General features: G+C 38.6%; 2 protein-coding genes across 2 annotated transcripts; one reads left to right on the top strand and one right to left on the bottom strand.

Moving 5' to 3' along the window:
* Positions 1 to 818: 818 nt before the first annotated feature.
* On the top strand, positions 819 to 11,720 carry LOC133992045 (fibulin-7). Its single transcript, XM_062430719.1, has 8 exons — positions 819 to 1,033; positions 2,360 to 2,522; positions 4,552 to 4,728; positions 7,092 to 7,217; positions 7,303 to 7,440; positions 8,058 to 8,195; positions 8,619 to 8,757; positions 10,600 to 11,720. Exons 1-8 carry the CDS (start codon positions 956 to 958, stop codon positions 10,970 to 10,972), a joined length of 1,332 nt encoding a protein of 443 aa, XP_062286703.1. The 5' UTR covers positions 819 to 955; the 3' UTR covers positions 10,973 to 11,720.
* A 2,989-nt stretch (positions 11,721 to 14,709) lies between these two features.
* tmem87b (transmembrane protein 87B) lies at positions 14,710 to 23,760 on the bottom strand. Its single transcript, XM_062430650.1, has 19 exons — positions 23,599 to 23,760; positions 22,614 to 22,674; positions 22,433 to 22,524; positions 22,191 to 22,325; positions 22,037 to 22,095; positions 21,620 to 21,786; positions 21,325 to 21,386; positions 20,477 to 20,660; positions 20,289 to 20,388; positions 20,104 to 20,197; positions 19,750 to 19,821; positions 18,050 to 18,158; positions 17,871 to 17,929; positions 17,672 to 17,775; positions 17,487 to 17,560; positions 17,309 to 17,379; positions 17,068 to 17,120; positions 16,937 to 16,967; positions 14,710 to 16,584 (listed from the first exon to the last, which is right to left on the bottom strand). Exons 1-19 carry the CDS (start codon positions 23,746 to 23,748, stop codon positions 16,543 to 16,545), a joined length of 1,719 nt encoding a protein of 572 aa, XP_062286634.1. The 5' UTR covers positions 23,749 to 23,760; the 3' UTR covers positions 14,710 to 16,542.
* Between the last annotated feature and the right edge of the window lie 621 nt (positions 23,761 to 24,381).

Raw genomic sequence — 24,381 nt, 5'->3', positions numbered from 1 at the left:
TCGATTCACATTGGTTCAAAGCGCTGTCAGTTATTGTCAACATCTGCAACAGTGAAGCGTGTGCGACGCTCAAGTTATATCCTAAATCAGCGTTTTAATTTAGGACTGCGTGTGTTATAATAACCCGCGTTGACAGTATTTAAAGAGGCAAAACGTCGTTTAATATTCTAGTTACGCTTGTGGGTTTGTGTTTTACGCGGTCCTCCATCTGACCAACAGGTGTCGCACTGACTCTATAAATCAAACCCCAAAAGACCAAGAAAAAAACAGTGTCCACCAGCGAGAAATGAGATGTGAGTGAGTGTACAGTCAACATCTTCCCAGTAATAAAATGTTAATATATGTTAACTTAACTATATGTAAGCTTCATAATTAACCGTGTATCAGCTACAGGTGTGATTTACGGTGATTTAGCCAATTAGATAACGAGTCGGTTCATAAAACCTTTTGAAGATGATCTTACACATCCAGTGATGGCTATTATTTATACATTTATGAACAAACACACATGTCATGGCCTATACTCGCAAATAGATAGATAGATAGATAGATAGATAGATAGATAGATAGATAGATAGATAGATAGATAGATAGATAGATAGATAGATAGATAGATAGATAGATAGAGCAGCTACTTTGATATTGTGAGAAACGTTCCTGTGTTAGCAACAGAGATGCAGTGGAAAGTTGTGTTTGGGAGTTTCTTGGTGGGAGGGATTCTTGCTGCAGGAAACCTAGGTGGCGTGCAGAGCTCAGAGGCTAAACTTTCTAAGAGCGCAGATCCAGAGACAGGAGCGCATCTCTGTCCCAGACACCTGACGAGCATCCTCCATACTCGTGAAGCCAAAAGACGGACCATCACACGAAATAATCGCTCTTTGGGATTTGTATTGAGTAAATCTTAAGGGACGTTAGGAGGGAACAGTATTGCATTATTGTTTCTGGACTTACAGAGATGGCACTGTCTTTTCGACGCAGGTGTTTGCTTTTGCTTTGGTTGACCGCTCTTCAGAGTAGCCACGCTGCCGTTCAGGTAAGAGGTGGTGTATTTTTATATCAGTTAAAGCAGCTGACCTTTAAAAGAAATTGAATGTGAGCAGGCTGGTTTAAGAGAGTGTGCTATTGAATTAAAATCTGACTAAACCATTCTTTGGGAGATATTTATATAGTCTGCGTGAGACTGCGTCTATTTGGTGAAAAGTGATAGATTTTCATGTTTCAATATCTTTAAATCCTATCATCTATAAAGAATGTTAAACCCACAAAAAAGTTTGTTTTTTATTCTGCACCAGCACATTATTCCGCTTTTGTGCTCGCTCTCTGTATCATTTTAAGTTTTGCAAAGTTTGGTAGTCATCTGTAGTTTCCACTGGAGAAATTACTTCATACTTTTTGCATTTGCGAAAAAAAAGAAGTTTCACTGTAGCATCTGGATATGAGTCCTCTCATGTCTTGTCAGCTGGTGGCATTTCCCCTTTGCCTGGGGCATGTAAAAGGAGGAGACCACTGTCTAACAACTGCACAGGTCCAAACTATGCACACAATGAATTTTAATGTCTCGAAGCTATAGTTATTGTTGTACAAAGACCTCCAAATGCCAGTGAAGGAATGTAAGGTATGCTGCTTTGAGAAATTGTTACAATGAGCATGTGATTAATAAAGCCCTCTGAAAGGATTAGAGGCACTTTCTCCGAGGAACTTTGTAATGGCTTGACAACCCCTTTCGCTCAAGTAACTGTTTGTGGCACCCATGCTATTTTGAGTCTGCCCATTCAGGATTATCCAATGAGCATGTGCCTTCCTACCGCCATGCAAAATATACAGAGGAACAGCATTTTGGACTTATGTCCCACTGACATCTGCCAGACAGCTTTTGTCCAGCTGTGTCTGCCACTGAACTTGTGGTAGTAAGTGAAAAGGGGTGAGTGAGGGAGGGAAGAAGAGAGGTAGAATATCTCATACGGGAGCGCTATGAGGACTAATGGAAAATTGTGCAGAGCAAAAATTGTGTAGTGTGCAAAGAATATGGTGAGATATGCATGTAGAGTAAAAAAAAACATTGATATAATAATACATCTTGTCACAGTCATAAAAGAATATCAAGGAACTCATAAGATTGACATCTTTGTAACCATAAATACCATGTGTCCACCAATAAGATGGATCTAGTTTCTATTACATCATGCTCCACAGCTGCACATTAATGTCCATTCCCTGGTCATGAGTTACATTTTATGACCGTTAACTGAGGTAACCTTTGCTCCCGTGCCCATTTTCATACAAGTCGTTCCATTTTGAAATGCTTTGCCAAGACCCTTTATAGTTCTTAATTCTGCTCATACTCATGCTTTATTTACAGACATGCATGGATAAGCACCAGGTGGTTGGGGTGCTCCGTCAAATGGAGAAATTTCTAAAAGGCCAGGAGATGCGATTTACAGAGGGCCTCCGGATCATGAAGTCAAAACTGGCAACCCTTCAGAACTCTGTTTCCAAGTTGCCCCAAGCAGACCAGTCAGCTGGTGAGTAGTAAATTGATAATATCATGCACCTATCACCACCAACCTCATCACTATTTCCATCAATGTCTTATTACCTTTTTTTAAATAATGAAATAAATAAAATATCCACCATTACTTAAAAGTGACATTAAGCCAATTCTCACCAAACTACTGAGTGAAATTAATGAAAGAAGAGTGCATTCATAGAAATCGCAGGCTTACACTGCATTAGCTTTAGCTGATTGGCCCTAATAAAGTGGCAAATTACTGTATGTTGATGACATTGTAACACTAAAATTATGATGATGACAAGTAAAAGTAGGTTAGGAAATGGAATATGGTATAGAATTTGGTTTTGTGTGAATTATAATCTAATATCTGAGGTAAAGAAATGATTAAATGTTTCTTTTCATAAACATTCTTGTAGATTCATTCAAGAAAAAAAAGCAGATTGGACCTTTTGGGAACAATAAATTGAAATACTTTGATAATAGTTTTTCAGAAATTATGAACTGTGCTCAGTTTATTAAGATATAAATAATGACCCGTTGAAAATACTGAACAGCATTATAATGTATGCATACAGTGTTTCTTTGTCTTTGAACAGATATGAAAGTGTTCAAGTCTGTGACAGAAATACAATTGTTGAATGAAATGATTTGGCCCGTTTTATTCTATTATTTTGTAGTTACACCTGCAAATGTGTGTGTAAAATATAAAAGCGTAAAAGAGATGTTTTTGTTATATTTAATACACATTCATCTGTTAATCAAACAGAACAAAAATAAACATATAACACTGTAAAAAGCTTGCTGTAAATTTTACAGTGACTTAATCCCTGTAAGTTACTGAAAAGGGGTTTACAGTATTTTCAATTACAGTATCATTACTGCATTTTTATTTACAATATTTTTACTGTACTTTCAATATGTCTTTTGGTCAGCCGATCGTTGTAAATAAACAATAAATGATGAGAAATGATCGAGAAGTAAACTAATGACACAGGTATTATTTAATCCATGATGGCTGTTTTCTTTTGGATCATTCAATGATATTCAAATAAATAGCAAATAAATAGTCATTTTATTTGCAATCCTCAAGCTCTACATTGTATAAACTTCCACATGCATGATTTGACTGAGGTTTTGCTCAATAATTCAATGGATTACTGATAAATGAAGGATTACAAAACATTGAGTTGTTTGAGGTTGATCTTCAAACAGTGTTTTTCCAAACCAGTGACAACAGAAATCCAGAGATGGCTCCATTTATTATGTGATTATGTACAGTATTCATCCAACAGGGCAAAGCCATCTCAGTTACAGAGCTGAGCACTTGACAGAGGAAGTGGATTTGTGGAATTGTGTTGTTTGGCAGAAGATGTTGAGGCCAATTTGTTAGTGATGGACCAATGCAGTCCATAACTCTGTGGAGAATTCTTGGCAGGACAGGAAGAAGCTGATACTTTACATTTGCAGCAATAAAGCCTCAACAAAATGAAAAGACAAAAGTGAAATTATTGTGCCACCTGCTTTTAATGATCAGGCTCAAATAAAAAAAATCCACTTATAAAAATATCAAATTTTGAGGTTAGATATACTTAAACTTATTTAATTTGATAATAATTTGATCATAAAATGATCTACAATATTGTTTACTCTTGAGACTGAAGAAATAGGAAACATTTTCTAACAATCCCCTTAAATGGAGGAAGTATCAAAATCCCATAAAAGTCAAAAGTGTAATCCATTTACACTGTTATGTAATTTAATTGTATTATATATTATACAAACATTATACAAGCATTAAACTTGCCAGAGCCTGAAACATAGCATAACATTTGGCTGCTGGTATTATTCTGACTCATAGAAATGGCCGGTCCTCTGCTGGTTGACTGTAAATGAGGCATTTGAACCGTCCTTTCCCATGAAGGCTCTGCACTGCCCAGTGACACGTGTATATCCTCAGGCAGAGAATGCCAGAGGATGTTGGGAGGCTTACTCCACATGTGACCAGCCTTCCTTTCGTGCTCTCTTTCTCTCTCCCACAGCTCCCACCACCTGCCCCTCCCTGGAAGCCCCTGCTCACGGAACGAAGTTTGGCTCAAAGTATTTTGTTGGACATGAGGTACATTTCACTTGTTCCCAGGGCTACCATCTCGTCGGTTCAGCCACACGTGTTTGCCGGGACAACGGCACCTGGACGGGTATCAGTGCCGTCTGTAAAGGTGAACCATATTGTGATTCTCCCTAACCTGTCCCTTTATCTGAAAGTTTATAGAGCAAAATACAGCAAAGCCAGGCCTCTCACACATCCATATATTTACCCATGTGGGAGACAGAGTGTTAGTTATATATGAGTCAAGAGAGGCTGAAAGAGACATCAGCCCAGAAACCAAACTGAGCTCTGCACACACACAGATAACAGGCAAAGAAAAGAGCCATTCTTTATGATGGTTGGAGCTCCTCGGCATACTGAATGAAGCCCTCGTTAAAATGGCATTAAATGTCTTTGAACACAGAAAAACACCTGTACTACATTCCATTGTGGGGTACTTTCCCCACCAGCTTTCTACTCCTCATGAACAGCAGCGGTCAGGCTACTGTAAGATAACCCCCCCCACTCTTGCTCATGTTTCCCTGCCTCTTTGACAGAAGTCCCACTGGACGAGGTTAGATCCAGACATTATACCCAAACCATGGTCTGATAGCACTGAAGTATGCTAAGCATGCTATAGATAGCCCCTTCAGCTTGCAGCAGTGGCACTCTTCCAAAAATTCCAAGTGGCACACTCAGTTGAACATATGCATACGTTTATTGACATTCATGCTTAAAGCAGCATGAGAGGGCTTGACTCTGCACAGTATTATCTCTGTTCATGTTTTTTCAGCCCAGCACAAGAAGTCTAAATTTAGTCATGCTTAAAAAGCAGTATTGACAGAGTGTGAAAAACTTTTAAGTTAAAAAGAGTTTAAATATATCTAGCAGGGTGAAGTGGGCCTTTTCATGTTTTGGCCGTGTGGTGGCCTCTGGGGAAGTCAAATAAACATTAAAGGGGTTGGTTGTCATCCAGTATACTGTGGCCTCAGAGAGCAGTGGCTGCTTCAATAATTTGAACATATGTAGAGCTTTCAGAGCTGACCACAGAGACAGAGATAATTGTCCACTTGTTTTGTACCTTTTACAGACAGTACTACACCTGTATCATTCTGCTTACTGTCACTGTCAACAGTTTGCTGTCATACAAGATTACCATTTATTTCTAATTAATAATCAATGTTTATATTGTTTCCGTTAAACTAAACCTTGGTGGGTGAATTAGTGGATCTATGCTTATGTATTTAATATGTACACACATCACAGTCACAGTGAAAGTGTTGCTCACTGCCATTTACAGTAATAGTGAAGTAATAGTTAAATGAAAGCCTAAACAAGTTGTTGTTGTAAAGAAATTTGGCATGGTTTGTCATAAATCTGACAAAGTGTTGTGTGATGGAATTGATAGCAAGGTATTTCACAACTCTTTGTACCAGTAACAGAGACACAGAGAAAGCCTTAAAAGCTGTCTTTCAGTGAAGGTGTTAACACCTGTGGTCTTATGTGCTTCACAACAAATATATGACTAAAAATATGGTATAGAGTACATCCATATAGTGCAGGAACACCAAGTTCTACTTTTGCATCTCATCTAACTTCCAAAAGGCAGATGAGTTAAAAAAAATGTTTTTTTAAAAAGAATAAATAAAATCCATTCATCCAAATAACTGCTACTTTTTTACAAATGGAAAACAATAAAAGAGTAACACTGGTTTACTGTTGACATCACATGTTCATTATGGTTGTACCAGTTTGTCATTCTTAAGTATCAATCATCAAACTGGGCGGACACCCATAGCCGGCCCATGGATGGATAGTTGCAGAGGCTCTTTCATTTTCTGTGTTTCATTACAAGGCACTCTTTCTTTTCAAGGAAACTTAAATCCTAATAGTATTAGTAGTAGTTTATTTGGAAGAGCAGAATCAAAGACTTTCATATATTTTGCCTTTATAAAGTTCTATTTTAAATAGATTTCATGAAGTGCTTCACTGTAGCGACTTCATGTCTCGGTTGTCTGGGCTCACTGCTCTCCAGTGCAGACCCAAAAATCAACCCCAGCAGCACCCATAGGAACAAACAAACTTTCCCAGTCACAATTTCTTTTAGTTAGCAGGATTAAAAATCTATAAATCCGTGAGAAGAGGGGACATTACCACACTCTGCACTTTACACTGAATCCTGATTTCTACATTAAATATTTTTGCGCTGTAAACAGCAGTGACAAAAGCAAAGATTACACAAGAAGGTGTTAAAGCAGCAGCCAAGGAGGCAAAAAACTGAAGGGATAGATTTTTTTCTTTTCATCTCAGAGGACAGCAGCTGTAATGTGACTGACTAAAATTGCAGCTGCTGGACCTTTTTTTATGTTTCCACTGGTATAATGAGAAAAAAAAGCTAAACCACGTCCAGATTGAAAGTACTTGAGATGGCTAAAAGGACTTTAAACTCCTCAACAATTTGACAAGGGTGATCATTCTCTTCTGTTCCAACAGATATAAGTGAGTGTGCAAGTAACCCCTGCCAGAATGGAGGTACCTGTGTTGAGGGTGTTAACCAGTACAAATGCACCTGCCCTCAGAACTGGAGCGGCTCACACTGCCAGCACCAAACCCAGACAGGTCAGTACAACTAAATTAATGTCAGAAACATTGTTCAGATCTTTCTCAGATGAAGAGGCCTGAGCACTTGTCATTTTGAATGCAGCACCGCCTGAGTGGAGCGTCATGAATGATCCAGCGTTCAGCCGGAGACCTCGCTGCGCCCAAGTGAACCGAGCCCAACACTGCAGCTGTGATGCGGGCTTTCACATGAGTGGCACCTCTGACAACAGTATCTGCCAGGGTGAGCTGTAATTATGTGTTACTTAATTGATTCCTGTGGGGAAACTTTGACTTTTCCCCATCCTTTCACTGTGAGGAAGAGGTCAGCTACCGAGCAGTTGCCTCAAGCCGATGTCTTTCTCAATGACATCTCAGCAGGACAGGAAACAGCTGGTATACTTTACCAGGGCTTTCTGTCTGATGTGCATCTTTGCACACCATCTACTGGTGAACAGAACAGGCCTTGAATACCTGCATTTTTCACTCTTCTAATGAATAATAAGGTTACAAATGAGAATAATCTGTGGAGCCAGTCTGTGACAAACAAAATAATCCTCTCGAGAGGTCGCAAGCTGATTAGCATCCATTTAGGTCACAGTTCAGTTGCTTTTAAGATGTAATTGGTTGAGTAACATTTTGAAATCACAATTTTCATGTAGTTGTTTAAAAGCTCATCTAAGGTGTTTGAGAGGCAAAGACATAAACAGTCTCCATAAATTAATTGAGTGTGTTTTTAAAATTGTATATACATACAGATCATTTCCTTCATTTCTTCCCTCCCAGACACACAGTGCCATTGCCTGGTCATAAGATGCGTGTTCTAGGCAGACATGCATTTCCTTTTCTGCTTCTTAACAGACGTGAATGAGTGCGAAGTTTACCGGCTGGACCAAGGAGGGAAGCTGTGTGTCCATGAGTGTGTCAACGTCCCAGGCTCGTACCACTGCTCTTGCCCCAGCGGCTACAAGTTGCTCCCAGATGGGCGGAGCTGTGAGGGTGAGTGACAAGAGGGAACAGAAGACAAAGGCTCTTTCACAAGGCCCCCACTGCCGATCTGGCTGGGTATGTACAGTAGCTCCAGAGAGGAATACCTGCGATACAGAAGGACTAGCAGCCTTTGACAGCAGAGTTCTTAGTTTCTGCAGATGTGTCTGTCACTCCCAAACCTGGCTACCACTACCATTTAGACCCCTGAAGCTTATAATGGTTGCCAGTGGAATGAATGACCTCACCCTTTCCCAGCAGAAAGGATCTTTAGGACATGAAGCGTTTGTGGGAGACTAAACCGAAAAACCAAATAAACAACCAGAGCACAGCACCCCCTGCTCAGACTGTGGTAACCAGGAAGCAGGGAGTCAGTCTGGCAAGTCTCTCTCCCTGCTTCTCATTCTTACATGCCTCTGCTGTTTTGTCTTCCAGATGTGGACGAATGTTTAAGCCAGCAGCACAACTGTAGTCAAGGCACAACTTGTATCAACATGGGGGGAGGCTTTCAGTGCGTCAACCCAGTGTGTCCCCGTTCTCATGGAAACATCAGTTATGTCAAGACATCTCCCTTGTAAGTGAATACAACACAATTTGACCTGTTTGTTTGGAACTTTTTGTCTGAAAAAAGTAAAAACGGGATTTCATCTTTCGTGTTTTGGCAGCTTCAACTTTCCAGTGACCCACTTCATACAGTACTAAATCAGATCCAACTTTGAGACGCAGTGGGAGTGTAATGGGCTCTTGGGGGACATTTTGACTTGTAAATAGCAGGAAAAGCAGTAATAAAAGTAATGATTGCTGTGTTCCATTCAGGTGTGTATCATCCATGCCAATGAACTAGCATGGTGAGTGAGTCAGGAGCTAAGGTGCCCTGAGGAAGGTGTTACATTTACAAGGTTCATCGGCTGAACTACTTCAAGGGAAATTCAGGTTTCACATAACTTTAGTCTCATTATGGTAGTTTTGGGCACCATTGCCATCGGTAGAAACAACATACTCACCAAGTTAACTGCTGTGACCTGGGAACGCGGTGACTTTGCTATAAAGAAGTCAGATGGGGCAAGAAGCATGAAGCAATTTATTTGGAGGAGAAACAAAGGCTAATAGTAACGTTATTACCAGAAGTGTTTGCTTGCACATAATTTTCCAGTGCAATGAAGGATTATTACCAACATTTCAGGTGCTCTTACTTCCAATTTTACCTTCTTTAATCACATGGTTTAAATAATCTTGCTAAACGGTTCACTTGTTTACAAATAGTTTTGCTGAGTGACTGCTCATGCTTCTTACTATGTTGCATGGGTGTCACCATGTTCCCAGATCTAAGCAAATACACAAACTAGCCAAAACTACAAAAATTAGATTTGTTGTTAAAGCTGCATTATAATGAAGGAAACCATTTCTGAAAAAAAGAGCATGCACGCTCAGCAGAACTGCACTCAATGACGTACATATTTTTCTTTAAAGCGACCTAGAACTGGCCAAATGCTCAGAGACATTACAACTTCCAGCTCCTTATTTGCCAGTCATCATCAAACTGCCTCATTTAAAGGCATGAAACATAGCTCTGTTTGCTCCTACTGAACCATCAATGTGGTGAAATACTGCTCCAGTGCCCACAAAGGGGATAGATAAATATTTTGGCAAACACTTATAACAAGGGAGAAAACAGAGAATCGAGTAAGTCAGTAGCCGAGTTCCAATTACAGTACACACTAATGCTTATACTAATGCATTTTCACTGGAAAAGACACTAAGTTAAGAATACTTAAACATCCACAGGGTTATAAATCAACTCAAGTTGTGAGTGTAATTGTTTTTCCAGCATGAACACACTACAAACAGTACTGAAAACCTGCTTAGAATTACTAAGTAGTATGAATTTGGGACACAGATGATGCTTAAAAGAAATGATAGCAGATGATGCACATTTCCAGTAAAACTAAAACTTGGATTGACATCTTGTATAATTTTCTTTTAATACAAAATGGAAAAGTTCAGAACAGTTATATGAATATTATTATGCAGTACACATAATTATCTGAATGGGGACACAGCTACTGTTTGTGAGGGGAAGCTTGATGGTGATATGCAGGGTCTGAGAGTACACAGAGACTGTTTATACAGTATGCTCTCTCTCCTTTGTTGAACCACATGTGCTGCCCATAAAAGAGAAATAAAGTTTACAGCTTGCTATGATCCAATACTTACATTCACTTGACCTCGTATGTGTTGTTTGTGTTACTTCTCTTTAAGTCACAAGAAAAGTTTGGCTCTGAATATATTTTCCCACGGGGATAGTTTCATTATTCAACCATTTAGCCCCATTTATGTGACGACTGTCAAATACACAGAGAATGTAAAACATTTTCTTTCCCCCCTGCCTCATATTTGCTGCATTTTTCTCCTGCAGTCAGTGTGAGAGAAACCCCTGCCCCATGGACAGCCGCTCCTGCCACCTGGCACCTAAGACCGTCTCCTTCCACTACCTGTCCCTTCCCTCCAACCTGCAGACTCCAGCCACTCTTTTCCGTATGGCCACCGCTGCAGCCCCCGGGCGCACCGGGCCTGACAGCCTGCGTTTTGGCATAGTGGGAGGAAACTCCCGGGCCATGTTTGCCATGCAGCGTTCAGACAGACAAACTGGTGAGCTGATACTGGTCCAGCAGATGCGCGGGCCACAGGAGATCAGCGTTGATGTGGACATGTCTGAATACAGCGAGCGCACCTTTCAGGCCAAGCATGTGGCCAGGGTCCACGTTCTGGTTTCACCTTACAATTTCTGAGAGCGCCTTTCCAAAAGAGGAAGGCTAGAGACAGAAAGGTAAAGAGGAGCGAAGAGGAGTGCATAATGGGCACTGAGTTTACTGATCATCTTCATCCCTTTGTAGCCAGTTGCTGGCCATCTTTTGTTCAGTGGCTAAATGTACTATGAGATTTGAGAATAGTAAAAATTACCAAAAGATGAGAGTGACAAGCCAATATTATTATAGTTATATTATGAATATAATAATATATGGCAGAAAACATAATAGAATCATTAAGCCGTGTCAGTGAGCTTGAATGCGTGAATTAGATTTACTTTCTAAACAAAAGCTAAATTAAAGGGTTTAAAGTGAAGGATAACTTCTTTTGTTATTGCTGTTTGTATTTTTATGTCTATCATAGATCATCTCTGTGTAGCTCAGGGTTGGCCCTGGGGCTGATGCACTGCCCCGCTGTACTGATGATAAATCCCTATAAGACATTAGTGCTCCTGCGGCTCTAATTTATTGGAAATATTGTTGCTGGTTTTTACATTGTAACATACTGAATGCCACATTTTTATCTTCCATCATATACTGTATATTTGTTTTTTGTACTGGCTTACATTGTTATAGCCATTCTTTCTACTAAGGGAGTTTTTCTTAGGTAAACAGTAGATGCAGTACTGTACAATACCTGGGCATATTTCCTCTATTACTCATATTCTGCACATGTATGTTATCCAGAAATAGTCTCACTATAAATCAATGATGATTTTGGCAAGCTTGCCAATGCACTATGCAGTTTATCTGGAATTTTAATTGTCTTTACATAACTGAAATAAAGTCAGTCCAAGATTTCAGCGTTTGTTAGAACTACCTCACTTGATGCTGAACAGTGTGCTATTAAATGTCGTTGTGGCAGTGTTTGTTTTCATCCTACATCTATTACAACAGAATTTTAACGAGTGAAATTCAAACCAAAGCATGCTGATAAACGAACCCTGGATGGTTATAAAAGTTCCCTGAATGGATGAAAGGGTAGAAGGGAAAAGTGTGTGTTTTAGACTAAAACCCCCGAGGCAACAGACAGGACAGGTCAAAACAGCATCCCACTTGAAACAAAAGAAGTATTTTTATTTGAATTTAATGCGAGGAACAGTAACTGTCAGATCTTAAAATCAAATCTCACTGTGCCTATTTGTTAGAGAAAGAAGAGACTAATGTTCAACACATGTGGTCTTTTAACTTCCTTCCCTCTGTCCTCTCACGTCTCCATCCAGGGGTTTACATTGCAATAAAAGAGGCCAGAAGAACTGCATGCTTCCAAGAGGGAGTGGAGGGCGAGAATCAAAACACATGCCCTGACAGCACACACACATACACTGCTCTGAAAATGACAACGTGCCTTAATGGCAGGCGTAATTTCCTTCGGTAACCATAGCACAAGTGCTCACATTGCAGTCTTTGTTTCAAGCTTGTGCTCGGGCCGTTTGATGTTCACATGTTTCATCCATTCTGAGGCGGAAGGATATTGCCAGAGACAATTGGAGAGCATTGAGCTTCATAACACAAGCCATTTGCTGGCGAGTAATGATAAAAATATACAGTGAGGGCCTTGAGGCAAAGCCAGCACAGAGTGTGGTTTGTACTCGTATTACGTCAGAGTCACAGAACCACGATGAAACTCTGAATGCTCAATCCCAATTTGAGTTCTCCATGTGTTGGTTAAGATTTTAGAGGCATTTCTTTAACTCCATTATCTTTTTTATTAAGTTGTGTGCATTGTTATGCAAACATCTCTGCCCTGTTAGTGAGTGCTGGTGAAGATCTACCTGTAAACACTGATGTTTAATCAAATTATCACAGACTAACTAAAATATGCAGCCTACCTGAAGTAGTTTAGGGAAATATTTAGTTTCTGGTCCAGACAAAGAGAGAAACAGTGGTCACAAGCATTAAATTATACATAATATTTACTGATCTTGAACACGACAAACTACGGCCTCTAAATGAACTTCAGTAAACTATCATTTACCTTCAGGACAATTGTGTGTTTTTATTATTTTGTCCACCCCTGTGGTTCGATATGTAAAGGCTCCTGGTCATGTGCCAGCTACAAAAAGCACATTCACCTTTTCGTAAAAAAAAAAAAAAAAAAGGGGGGGGAAACAATCTCACAAATTCTTGAAATTCCAGGAGCAGTTGAATCTTGAGCTTCAGCATAAACTTCATCCTCCTAAAACAACATGTCTTATTTTATCTATTCATAAGTCATTTTGAAGTGAAGCGGCAGAAAACCCTTCAATCTATGGATCTCCATCATAACAGAAAATGGGCATGTGTTAGTTCAGAATGAAAGGCCTTGTGGAGGAATTCTGCTCCACTTTTATTATGCAGGAAAGGGGAGAGGTCGCCTGTGGATCATCTTTCATGTGGGATAAATGTTTGGAAAAAATCCAAAAATACACTCTCACATAAGGGAGGCTGGATGGAGGTCCCGGTACTTTAGTGTCTAACTTTGAAGTGGCCCATAATATGAAATTAAAGGCCATAATAATGACACTTGTGTGCCTGATACAAATGTCAAATACTGTATGATTCAGGCTCATTATTGGCTGCAGAAGACAAGAAGACCTGGCAGTAAATAAAGCATTTAGCAGGTTGCTCAGATGTAAAACTGACAGTTAAGAGGAACCAGGGCTCCCTGGCTCACCTGGACCCTGCAGGGCTTTTCTCTTAAAGGGCATGTTTTCCTGTCTGTCTCTGCAATAATATCTTGTTTAATTATAAATTTCATAACTGTATATTTGTAATTGTATTACTCAGGCTCTAAATGTTTGGTCTTTAAAACCTAAACACTGAAGTCGAAGCCTAAAACGGCTTCTTTTGACTCACAATTAGTATCTACACCAATTCACATTCATAAATTCCCCACCAGTCATTAATAAATGTTTGATTAAACTTATGGAAAAAAGACATTCACAATCACTATTTTATAGTCCCAGTGAACATTTTATAGAATATGATGAATGCAACATGTTTGAATGCTGATTTTTTAATTTGCTTAATAAATTTAGGTCAATTTTGGACATTTGCATATATAAAAATGTGTATCAGCTGCACACAAATAATAAAAAATGATGTATTTTATTTCCATTTTTGTATCCTGTGGGTCACATTGTGAAAAGTGAAGCTAAAAGAAATGTGTATATGGTGTGTTTACATTTCTTAAATGTAAAAAATGGGTCAAATTAGACCCTGAAAAGTATGTAAGGGTTAAAAGAAAAGGAGGGTTTGAACACTGAAGTTTCTGTATTTTGTCCAAACATCTGATATGAAGTGACACTTTAACTTCAGAGGAAGTTTTAATCGGTTTGGTCTCCAACAACTAGAAGTGTCGACATGACAAATCCATTGGCTTGTTTGTGGATTTTATGTTTTATAGCCTTCTTAGTCAAAAGCCCATTAATAGCTAATGGTTTGAGAGAAACCTCAAGGTTTGTGTTTTCACCAACTGTGCTTCTTTCAAACTCTCCCCTGTGTTTCAGTCTGTGTTTCATTATCATTCATCATCATTTTCCTCACAATAGCCCATTCAGCCTACAGTTACTTAACCTACTCCCTCTAGAAACTGCAAAACAGCTTTAAAGAGAAACAGATTTTAAATGATGTTACAAAATCATAACATGTGCATGTTTATTGCCAAATCAAGACTTAAAATAAGAGATCAGGAAACAAACATTCTCCTGTATTCAATTCATATTTAATCTGAGCGAACACGCTTTCTTGAGACGGAAGAAAGAAGAAAACTGTTGAAAAGTTCAAGCTTAGTTCTTCATGACACTCTTGAAAGAAAGAAAAAAAAGACAAGTCATATTATCCAGACACCTCTCCACCTGTGGAATTATGAAATAACAGGAATCAGCCAAAGCCCATCTGTACAAATAACCAAGGTCCACTGCAGGTGTCTGCAGTTTTATATAACTTAAGGACAGCTTGCCATCATAAGCACAATTATTCCAGGTTTCCAACCAACAGAAAAAAGGAAGGAAAAAAATGGATGGAACTGTTAACAGTGACCATATAAACCACTAGAGGTGATCAACTTGTGCTTGTGGTAACCACATAACTTTTCTAGTGTGTCATAGTGTGAGCTGGCCTGGACGGACGAGATACTGTCACTGCATTTACTCAAGTCAACACACATTAAGACAACAACAGTGTCCCAACTTAAGACTACACTGAAAAAAACCACCAGGCCGTCCATTTTTAATGATAATAATGAAAAAACATACTAGCATATTAAGACTTTTTTGAAAGAACATGAATGGTATTAAGGTGTCTGTGAAATCAACACAATAACTTTATCAGCAAAGAAAGCAAACATTGCAAAGAAATAATATGTTTTGCTCGATACATTTTGAGATTGTTCAGGGTCCAAATGATTAAACATAAAAATGGAAGCACACATTGTAAACACACTTAGCGTAAACAAGGGTTAACACACAACTTATAAGTACACTTTAAACAAATAAATAATACAATTGTAAAACTCCACATCAACATACAGTATATTGCTCCTTATTTTAGAAGACACCCCTCCACACACATACAGTAGATTCATTATAGACTCCCTACACTGACTACAAATCCAGACACTAGACTACTTCATTAAATTCAAATTGTACAAATCATTTGCGCATCGCCCCTCTCACACTCATTCACACACCAATACTGAGATGATTGGAATACCAGAATTAGGCCTCATACAAGAAACTATGAGTAGGCACAACTTTGATCTTGAAAGTGCATAGGAGGAAATGTTCTATTCATAAATCATAGCATTTTCATTTCAGTGTTGTTGTTTTTTTTCTCTTTTGAACGCTGGTAACAAAAGAAAAGTGTGTTTCGGACAGTCAAAATCATATGAAAAATACATACTGTTCACTGAATTCCATAACTTTTGCTTTGATGCTTTAGGAACGCACATTTATACATATATATAGATAGATATAGAAAGATCCTGTTTGAAATTAAATAAACACACTGAAGTCAAATTCTTTCTCCCTTTGCTGCAAAAAAAAATTAAATAAATCATTCTTGGTGTTAATTATTGTGGGGAAAAAAACCCTTTAAATAATTTTTCTGTTCATAAATAGGCGTCTTATGTTAATATCCCGTATCAAAAAGACACTCAATGTATATATAAGAGTGTGTCATGCATGAGGCCAACTGTTCTTAATTTGCTGATAAAATAAATTCACATGAATATGACAGAAATAAATACAGCACTTAATATAAAACGAAAACATTCTCTTTGGAAAGAAAGGCTCAAAACTGATCAGATCAAGGAAACAGTGAACTGACACCAGTTCTCCTCTGGTAGAATCCTTTTTCTTGAGAAGTTGAGGAAATAAGCAGAGGTCCCCTTAAACCGTGGCCTGCACCACCCTGTGAAGGAGCAGCCATATCGGGAGGATCCCCTGAAAAAAGTTAAATGGCACTCCACCACCACCTGACTGGAAATCCTGAAGAAAACCTTGCTGCGGAGTCGGGGACGGCTGCTGTGTTGTCTCTCCATGTCAGCTGCTGGCTAGAAATGTTTCGCCTCACTCCAGCTTTGACATCTCATACTTGGTCGTCATGATTTCCTGGAAAATAATATGCAATGATTAACTATACATTTTTGTACTCGCTATTACGTTTTCATTTTCACTTTTACACAAAATCTTCATGTTATTGCCTGCTATTCTTTGTGTAAGGGGCTAAATTAGTTTATTTTTGACTTGAAAAGAGAAGGTGTGCCCACATAATTCACCATGGTTCCTTTCATTTTTGTCCTGAGGTCACTCTAAAATCAGCCCATAACCTCATAAAATAAAGCTTTCTTACTCACTGTTATTGGACAGTCTTACTCATCTCCACATGTCTAGACTAACCATCGGTGGTTAAATAAATAACATATTCCTGTTTTGTAGATTTCAAAAGTAATGGAATTCATACCTCGTCTGAGTCGAGCAGGACTGGCAGAGCTCTACAGTGACAAACAGGACAAAAAAAAGTTAGAATCACACATGCTTCATATGAAAAACAGCTGACTAGATTAATAAACACAAATTGTATAAGATGCTTACACATCAGTAAGGGAGCTAGGAATGTTATCCTCCACCCACTTCAAGTCTTCATCCTGTACAGGTACACAAAGTGGACATTAAAGAGCAAATACTGCCATCTGCTGAAATATGAGACACTTGTATGGCTGCATTTCCTAAACCTGAACAGTTATTCTCTATTGTATGAGCCTAATTTTAAATAAATCACATTGAATTTAACTTATTGTCATTTCAAAACAAAATGAGCAGTTGTGTTACTGACTGGGTTTGTTTCTGCAGGCTTCACCGTGCCATTGGTCTCACTTTTAGAGGCTCTCAATTTTATGCCGTCTGCTGTGAATTCAAAAAAAAAAAAAAAAAAGACAAATAAATATAACAAGGAGAACTGACACGTTTGCAACATTGTGATTAAAAGTGATTCTTCCATGATGTTACCATACCAATGTTTGAAGAAGCAATAAATTCCTCAATTTCCTCATCGTCCGAGTCATCGATCAGAGGTGTGAAAGCATACCTGCGGGCAATGAAGTTATGAGAGAAATAAAACACTTAACAGAGAAAAAAGGATAAAAATGTTCACTTCAGGTCATGTCAGTGAATTTAACAGTGATAACGTAGTACTCGCCTTTGGTTGTTTGCAGATGGTCTCCATAAAAACATTATGACCAACAGAATGACAGAGAACAAGAATCTCCAGAAAGCATCTTCCACCCACAGCTCGATCCAATCCTTCACACAAAATAGGACATTAAATTAAGAAAAGGTTTGACTTTTTAAAAGACAGACATTATGTAATATAATAAATATTCAAAAACAGTACTCACAGACTGGCAATCTGCTAGCCGAAATTTTTTTGCTGTCCACCCCATGAAAATGATAGAAGCTGAAGGAGAAAAGGACAAACAAATAATCTTATGTTCTCTTGAGATACTGTGGCATTACTACCAGTGCTACCATAGGCCATATACTCTAATCTAACTATAAGTGTATTTTTTCTACTTACCAATGACGGCAAATATTAATGTGTTCGTAAAGTGCCTGTAGAGAGACAACTTGACAGGGTTTCTCCTCAGCTTCAGAGTCTTGATGGTTTGTGCCAGGCTGACAAATATGTTAGTGGCAGTCAAGGAAACACACGACAGACATCAAACTAAAACTATAACACAAATGAATCAACAAGAGCCCATAAACACTACATGTTGGTAAATATACACTTATGATAATACCCGTGTTTTGCATTACTCCTTACAATTACATCATTTCTTACAGTCCAACTTATTAAGTACACCTGTTTGTCATACTATCACCTCTTTCCTCTTGGCTCAGAGTAACAAATAAAACAAATATAAAGTGGTCAGTTCACTTTCTCATTCTTAATATTCAAATGAGGAAAAACGTACCCTATCCACTACCAGTCTACATTCCATACTAGGTAGGTATTAGGTGCACCTAATAATGTGAACAACTGAAATATGTATTTTACCTGTTCCCTGTTTTTATTTGTATTTCATGTTCAATATCTTTTTTAACAACCACAGTTTAAATTAATTTTTTTACAGTCATGCTTATCAATGTGCATTGTGTCAGTAACAATGAAATTGTCATAATAAAATAAACATTGATCTATACAAACACAAAATGTTTGACTATGTTAAAGTGGCAACTAGGAGTGGGCAATATGACAACATATACCATCATTTTTCAACCGTCACATAATTGGCTTTTCTGTTTATACTGTGGTAACTATTAATATCTCTGTTAGTTCATGTTAGGTCATGAAGGTTGATTAGCCCCATAATTCTTTTACTTTATCTATTAACAATTTCTCAGTAGATGTAGCTGAAAATATGCTGATATATATATGTTCACCAAATATTTTGTGATTTTTTTCTTTTAGCCATATCACCCCCTAGTGGCAACTATACACATATCATCTTTAAACAGGAGCACTTGTAAAGGGTGTTTGGTGGGCATGCAAATCAATCACTTATGCCAATTCAGACCAAGACAGCCAATCAGGGACAACATAGTAAAATATTATTGACTGGGCAAGAAAAGAAGAGTGATAAATGAAGATTTCAACCGTAGTTAAATCAAAATCAGAAAAAAATGTTGGTTAGGCATAATTATTGATTAATGCTTGGCTGTTTCTTCTGAGTGTCCTTTCACTGATTATTTTCCAAGGGAAAATAAGGAAGTGTGATATATATTTTAAGCACTAATTTCCCAAGGAAAATGGGAAAATCCCAGTTGCAGATGCATTTCTCTTGGTCTAATTTGGGCTCATGTCAAAGAGGTGAGGAGCAGAGGGGAACCACATAAGGAAAGGCTGTAGGTGCACAAAAGGATATCCACCAGCAAAGAGAGGAGTCAAGCAGAGCCAGGGGAATGTTGGCCAGCAGGGCCAAGTCAGAGTCTTTAGCCTAGGAGTAAGGACATAGCAGGACCAGAGGACACAAGGACGACGATAAAATGTGGGGGGAAAAAACAATCACAGACACGATGAGAGATAAAAAGGCAAGAAAGCAGGTGAGATAGAGAACCATCCACCAAAGTGCACAACTATCCACCCCAAAAGGCATCAGTCAAAGGAGACTCTAAATTATTGAAGCTGCATTGATTAACCAACAGGTCTGGCTTGTGGTGTTGAGAGTAAAATAACTTTCTGATGACATGATAAGGAGGAGTACACTGGAAGGATATGAACCAGATGCAGCAGGACTCAAACACAGCCAGAACAATTGCTGTAATGAGAACTGGGCCATTGTCCCGACCCTTCAGTACATCAACACCGAAAATTAAGAAAAATACACAAATCCTGATGTCAGTTTTACTTCAACTTCTACTTGATATCCAGTTATAAGCAATAAGTTGATTATTTGATCTTTAGAAAATAAATGAAGGGCCATTTTGATCATCAAAACGTCATTTATCAAGTAATATCACTGATTGTTGTCACTGTCTGCCCTGTAAGCTTGAGATGGTCATTTGTTGTTATTGTTGACATTTTAATAGATTAAAAGAAGAGAAAAATAATAATAGGAGGACACTTCTCACCCCAGTGATCCTCAGAACTCCTTCAATGCTAGCAAAAGCAAAGTATAGAATACCGAGTCCCACCACTCTGTGCATTACTGTCCCCAGTCGAGGCCTTAAGGGAAAGAGACATGAAAAAATGTTCATTGCCTGATTTTGATTGCACAATAATTTTCATTTGACAAACAACAAAAATGTTGACATACTTTACAATGCCATAACCAAGGCTGACGATGATGACGAGCAATCGAGCCAAAGTTCTCTTGAGGGCAGAGACCAGCTCGGCAAAGATCAGCAGGCCTGGAGCTAAATGCGACACAAGCAGAAACATAGCAATTACTATCTCACATGAGGCAGGTAAAAGGACACTTTGTGATTATCTGTAGACACTCACACGCAGAGCCAAAAGTATTGGTGTTTTCGTATTCGGCGCAGAAGACAGCCTTCTCCACCATCCCCAGGAATATGACCCCTGCTATCCAGAACTGGATCCTCAGCAGATCCTTCCAGTAGCAGGCTGCCCAGACAAACCACAGCATGGCGTACAGGATGTACACTATGCACATCACCATGTAGAACTACAAACAGACAACGAGGGGTTAGTCTACAATCACATCACACATGGGAGCAATTGCTGTTCATTAGCTAGAGAACAAATTCCAGAGAAATGGACAGAAAAAATGTTGTTTTTGTTTTTCTTTGTAGTTCTGACTTCTCATTTAGCTCCGCTATGATTTACTATGGTTTGGATCAGTCCGTTGTAGCTCACTTCAACGTAGGCATTTGGTTTTTAAAAGTAGCACAAAGAAATAATACAGTTACAAACAGTATTTTATCTTTTTGTGCAGTGATAGTTGGTGTGCATGCTTTGTAGAGATCAGTTCTCCACTCAATGGTTCACAATAAAGTTTCTGTTTTATCATCATAATCATCAATCACATCTTTAGGTCTTTAGTCATATGTTGTCATAGTTTTTAAAACTGAAATGACTTATTTCCATTATTTACTGGGTAGACTTTATGTGTTATTGTGTTTTTGGATTAACTGTTCTTTTAAAGAGGACAAATCCTTTAACTTTGTATTGTTGAGTGTAAGTTATTTATAACACATCTAAATCATGTACCCACCCAAAAAAGTGAATTATAACCATCTATTGATCCAGGAGAGGATCATAGACATGATTATAAATTAAGTTTTTACAAACACAAATCACAAAAAATGATTCTTTACTTATATACTTACAATCATGAGAGGGTAATCTGTGACAGAAATGTAGCCGTGGTTGCCTTTCATCACCACATCAACTGTAAAAACAAAAAACTAGACATTAGACAAATGAAGCAACTATGTTTCCCAACCCATCAACAATGTGTTTGTGGTGGTGAATAGTTTTGAAATCTTTGCATAATGAAGCCACCCTCTGATCAGACATGTCTGTCCATGAATGCAGCATGCAGAGTAAAATAATACATTGTAATGTTGTTCCTCTGTGCAGCCACACATTATATTATTTGCCTGTGAAAAAACAACAACTCACCTGTTAAATTCCAGTTGGCATCTTGTTTACTTGACACTATCTTAACAACCAGCAGGTAAGGCCCATCCTTCCAAGTGGTGGCGATGACGTTGTCTGTGATACTCACACTGCTGTTGTTGCTGCCGCTGTCATATTCCTCAGTGATCCATGGGGTCTCATTTTCATCATGTAATATTAGAAAATTATCACAGGGTTAACAAAATGGCCACACTGATGTTACCTACCTGCTACGTCAACTTTAAAACCTTTGACTGTGTATGTAAAACATTTAAAGAAACATTAACAAAACTATTTATTAGTTGAAGACACTAAATTATGTGTGTTCTGTTACTTTCCTGGAAGATTTCTATCTTAAATCTTTGATAAGACTTTATTGATCCCCAAAGGGGAATTCACAACGTCCATTCTCCTATTAAACTTACTAGCACTTCACCCTCCACAGGTGGACTGACAGGACGTGGATCTGCCTTTGCTTTCTGAAAAAACAAACAAACAGACATTGACTGGATGTAGAGAGGTAATAAATATCACTATATCAACCAAACTGAGGAGAGTAATGTGACAAACCTACTTTTAGCATTGGAAAGGCACGCGTATCACTGCTACATGGTATGGGCTGGTATTTGTGTTCAATGAACTCTCCTTTCCCGAGAGGGTTTGGATCCAGGCTCCCCCCACGACTCAGGGGTGTTCTGTCATACATTTCCTACAGACAATGACAATCACAACTGAGCATATCTAATTTTTCACCTACCAAGCATGGAAAAACAGACTGTTCGATTGTAAGTTTTACATTGTAGCTTATATACTTACTTCAATGTTTTTGAACTCATTGTGACAGTGGTAGTATTTTAAATACCAGTGAATGGTGAAAGTCACCGTCTCAGGACAGCCAGGATACACAACTGGAAGATGAACACACAAGTGTCAAAAAGGTGTACCTTTTTTGTGATAGGTTAGGGGCACACTTTCCACCTTTCCACCATTGTCTTACCTTTCAATTCAATATCAGTGTTTTTGTACATGGATTTCGTTAACAGCAGCGGTCTTGAGGTCTGTGGAATAGTAAAACATTGTAAGCTAGGGTGAAAGTTACGATTATTTTTCTTATCAATATTAAGTTATTTATCAATATGTAATTAGTCTGGTGAACTGATTAATCATTTAAGCCCAATGGTGGCTGTGTCTGCAGTTTCTGCCAGTGTTTACATGGTGGGAAAAAAACCTGTGTGTCAGGTCAATTATAAAAATGTAATATTGTCCATAGGTATGCGTGTGTGTGTTTGATTGTATGTATGTGTTGTGTTGTGTAATAAACTGGTGACGTCTCACCTTCTGCAACTAGATATAGAGACAGACACAGCCTTAGAGGGAAACCAAAACTTCTCCACACCTGAATTATTGATTAAGGCTTTCTCGTTCTCATTAGACTAAGTCTGGAAACAGTGGCTTGAATCTGATAAACAAGAACCAGTGTACAAACTAACAGTGGAGGTCAGGTCAGGGTGTGTATTCATATAATACAACAATGATGAGTAGGTTAGCAGGTTAGTGGTAAATGACACAATCAAGCAGTTAAATTAAACCTGGACACAGGTCAAACTGGTGAAGTGTGCAGTGTTAGAGAGGGTGGTGGCAGAGTTAGACACAAGGTAACAAATGAGGCTTTCTTCCAGGGGCTCAACTAAACAACAAAGACTTTACAGACAGCTGTCCAACTTAAAGTAAAGCCAGCTAGTTAGCCAACTGCTTACTTTAGCACAAAATGCTTTCTCCTTCAATTAGCTAACAACTGTTCTTTCGGTAGACGCACCTTATTAAAATCTATTAGAGACAGCAGCAAATACAAAGTGAATAAGGCTTTACGATTATTGCTAGTTTAGACGACTGTAACCACCCTCCCAGCTGATAGCAAGCTAGCATAACAAGGCTAATATAGCTAACGCCAACTGACCGGTATCTTCTAATTGGATACTCACATTTACAACAGTGATTTTCCAAAGGCCCGGCTCTGGTGCTGCAGCAACCGCATTTATGGTATTGAAGAAAAGTACAAAAAGGACTACCCGTGGATAAAAAACTGCTCTGACCGGACAGCTCCACGTCCTCATTCTGCCAGCAGCAGCCATGTTGGTTTCGGGTTTGACCACTCTACTGCAGGAGGCGCCCTGAACGCACCAGCTGGAGGAGCAACGTCAAACCTATACCTGTGTCACCTGTTTCAACCTGGTGTTTGACAGCTTTACAATAGAGCAAAGGCTCACTCTGACCTCATGTCTGTAAGACATACAGGTTAACTATAAGTCATTATACATGTCACTGACAGCCTTGCTCATAGTTGCAGACAGAAAGGGGAACTTGTGGGTGAGTAGTTCATGTTCCTAAACTTCAAACAAGCTTGAGTGACCTTGAGGAGAAGTACATTAAATTACTTCCAACTATCTTAGATTATTGTTGTGCATGAATTCAGGTTTCTAGTGTATCGATATTTACCTGAATGTCAATTTTGTGACAATTTTTCATTTCAGGGGACATATGGTGCTTTGGAGTCCACAAAATACTTAATCGTGTACATTTCATAATCTATGCAATTCAATATACATATTGTTATACCAATTCCTGGCTTTTTTTCCCCAAATGTAACTGTTTTTTGTTTGTTTTGTTTTTTAAATGTTATTTCTTATCTCTTTGGCTGTTTGTTTTGCAGCTGTTGACCTGGCTGCTTCCTCTTAAGATTGTGATGCCTCAGTGTTAAAATGGGC

Source organism: Scomber scombrus, chromosome 12, assembly GCF_963691925.1.
Source record: "Scomber scombrus chromosome 12, fScoSco1.1, whole genome shotgun sequence".
Lineage (NCBI taxonomy): Eukaryota > Metazoa > Chordata > Actinopteri > Scombriformes > Scombridae > Scomber > Scomber scombrus.
This window is presented reverse-complemented; position numbering and strand designations above follow the sequence as displayed.

Excerpts from the sequence above, each read along its gene's own strand:
- LOC133992045 (XM_062430719.1), top strand. The coding sequence starts at position 956 with ATGGCACTGTCTTTTCGACGCAGGTGTTTGCTTTTGCTTTGGTTGACC. Across the intron at positions 2,523-4,551 it reads CCAAGCAGACCAGTCAGCTG|CTCCCACCACCTGCCCCTCC; the intron begins GTGAGTAGTAAA and ends TCTCTCCCACAG. Across the intron at positions 7,441-8,057 it reads TGACAACAGTATCTGCCAGG|ACGTGAATGAGTGCGAAGTT; the intron begins GTGAGCTGTAAT and ends GCTTCTTAACAG.
- tmem87b (XM_062430650.1), bottom strand. The coding sequence starts at position 23,748 with ATGGCTGCTGCTGGCAGAATGAGGACGTGGAGCTGTCCGGTCAGAGCA. Across the intron at positions 22,675-23,598 it reads GGAAAATCACTGTTGTAAAT|ACCTCAAGACCGCTGCTGTT; the intron begins GTGAGTATCCAA and ends ACTATTCCACAG. Across the intron at positions 20,661-21,324 it reads CAGATTACCCTCTCATGATT|TTCTACATGGTGATGTGCAT; the intron begins GTAAGTATATAA and ends GTCTGTTTGTAG.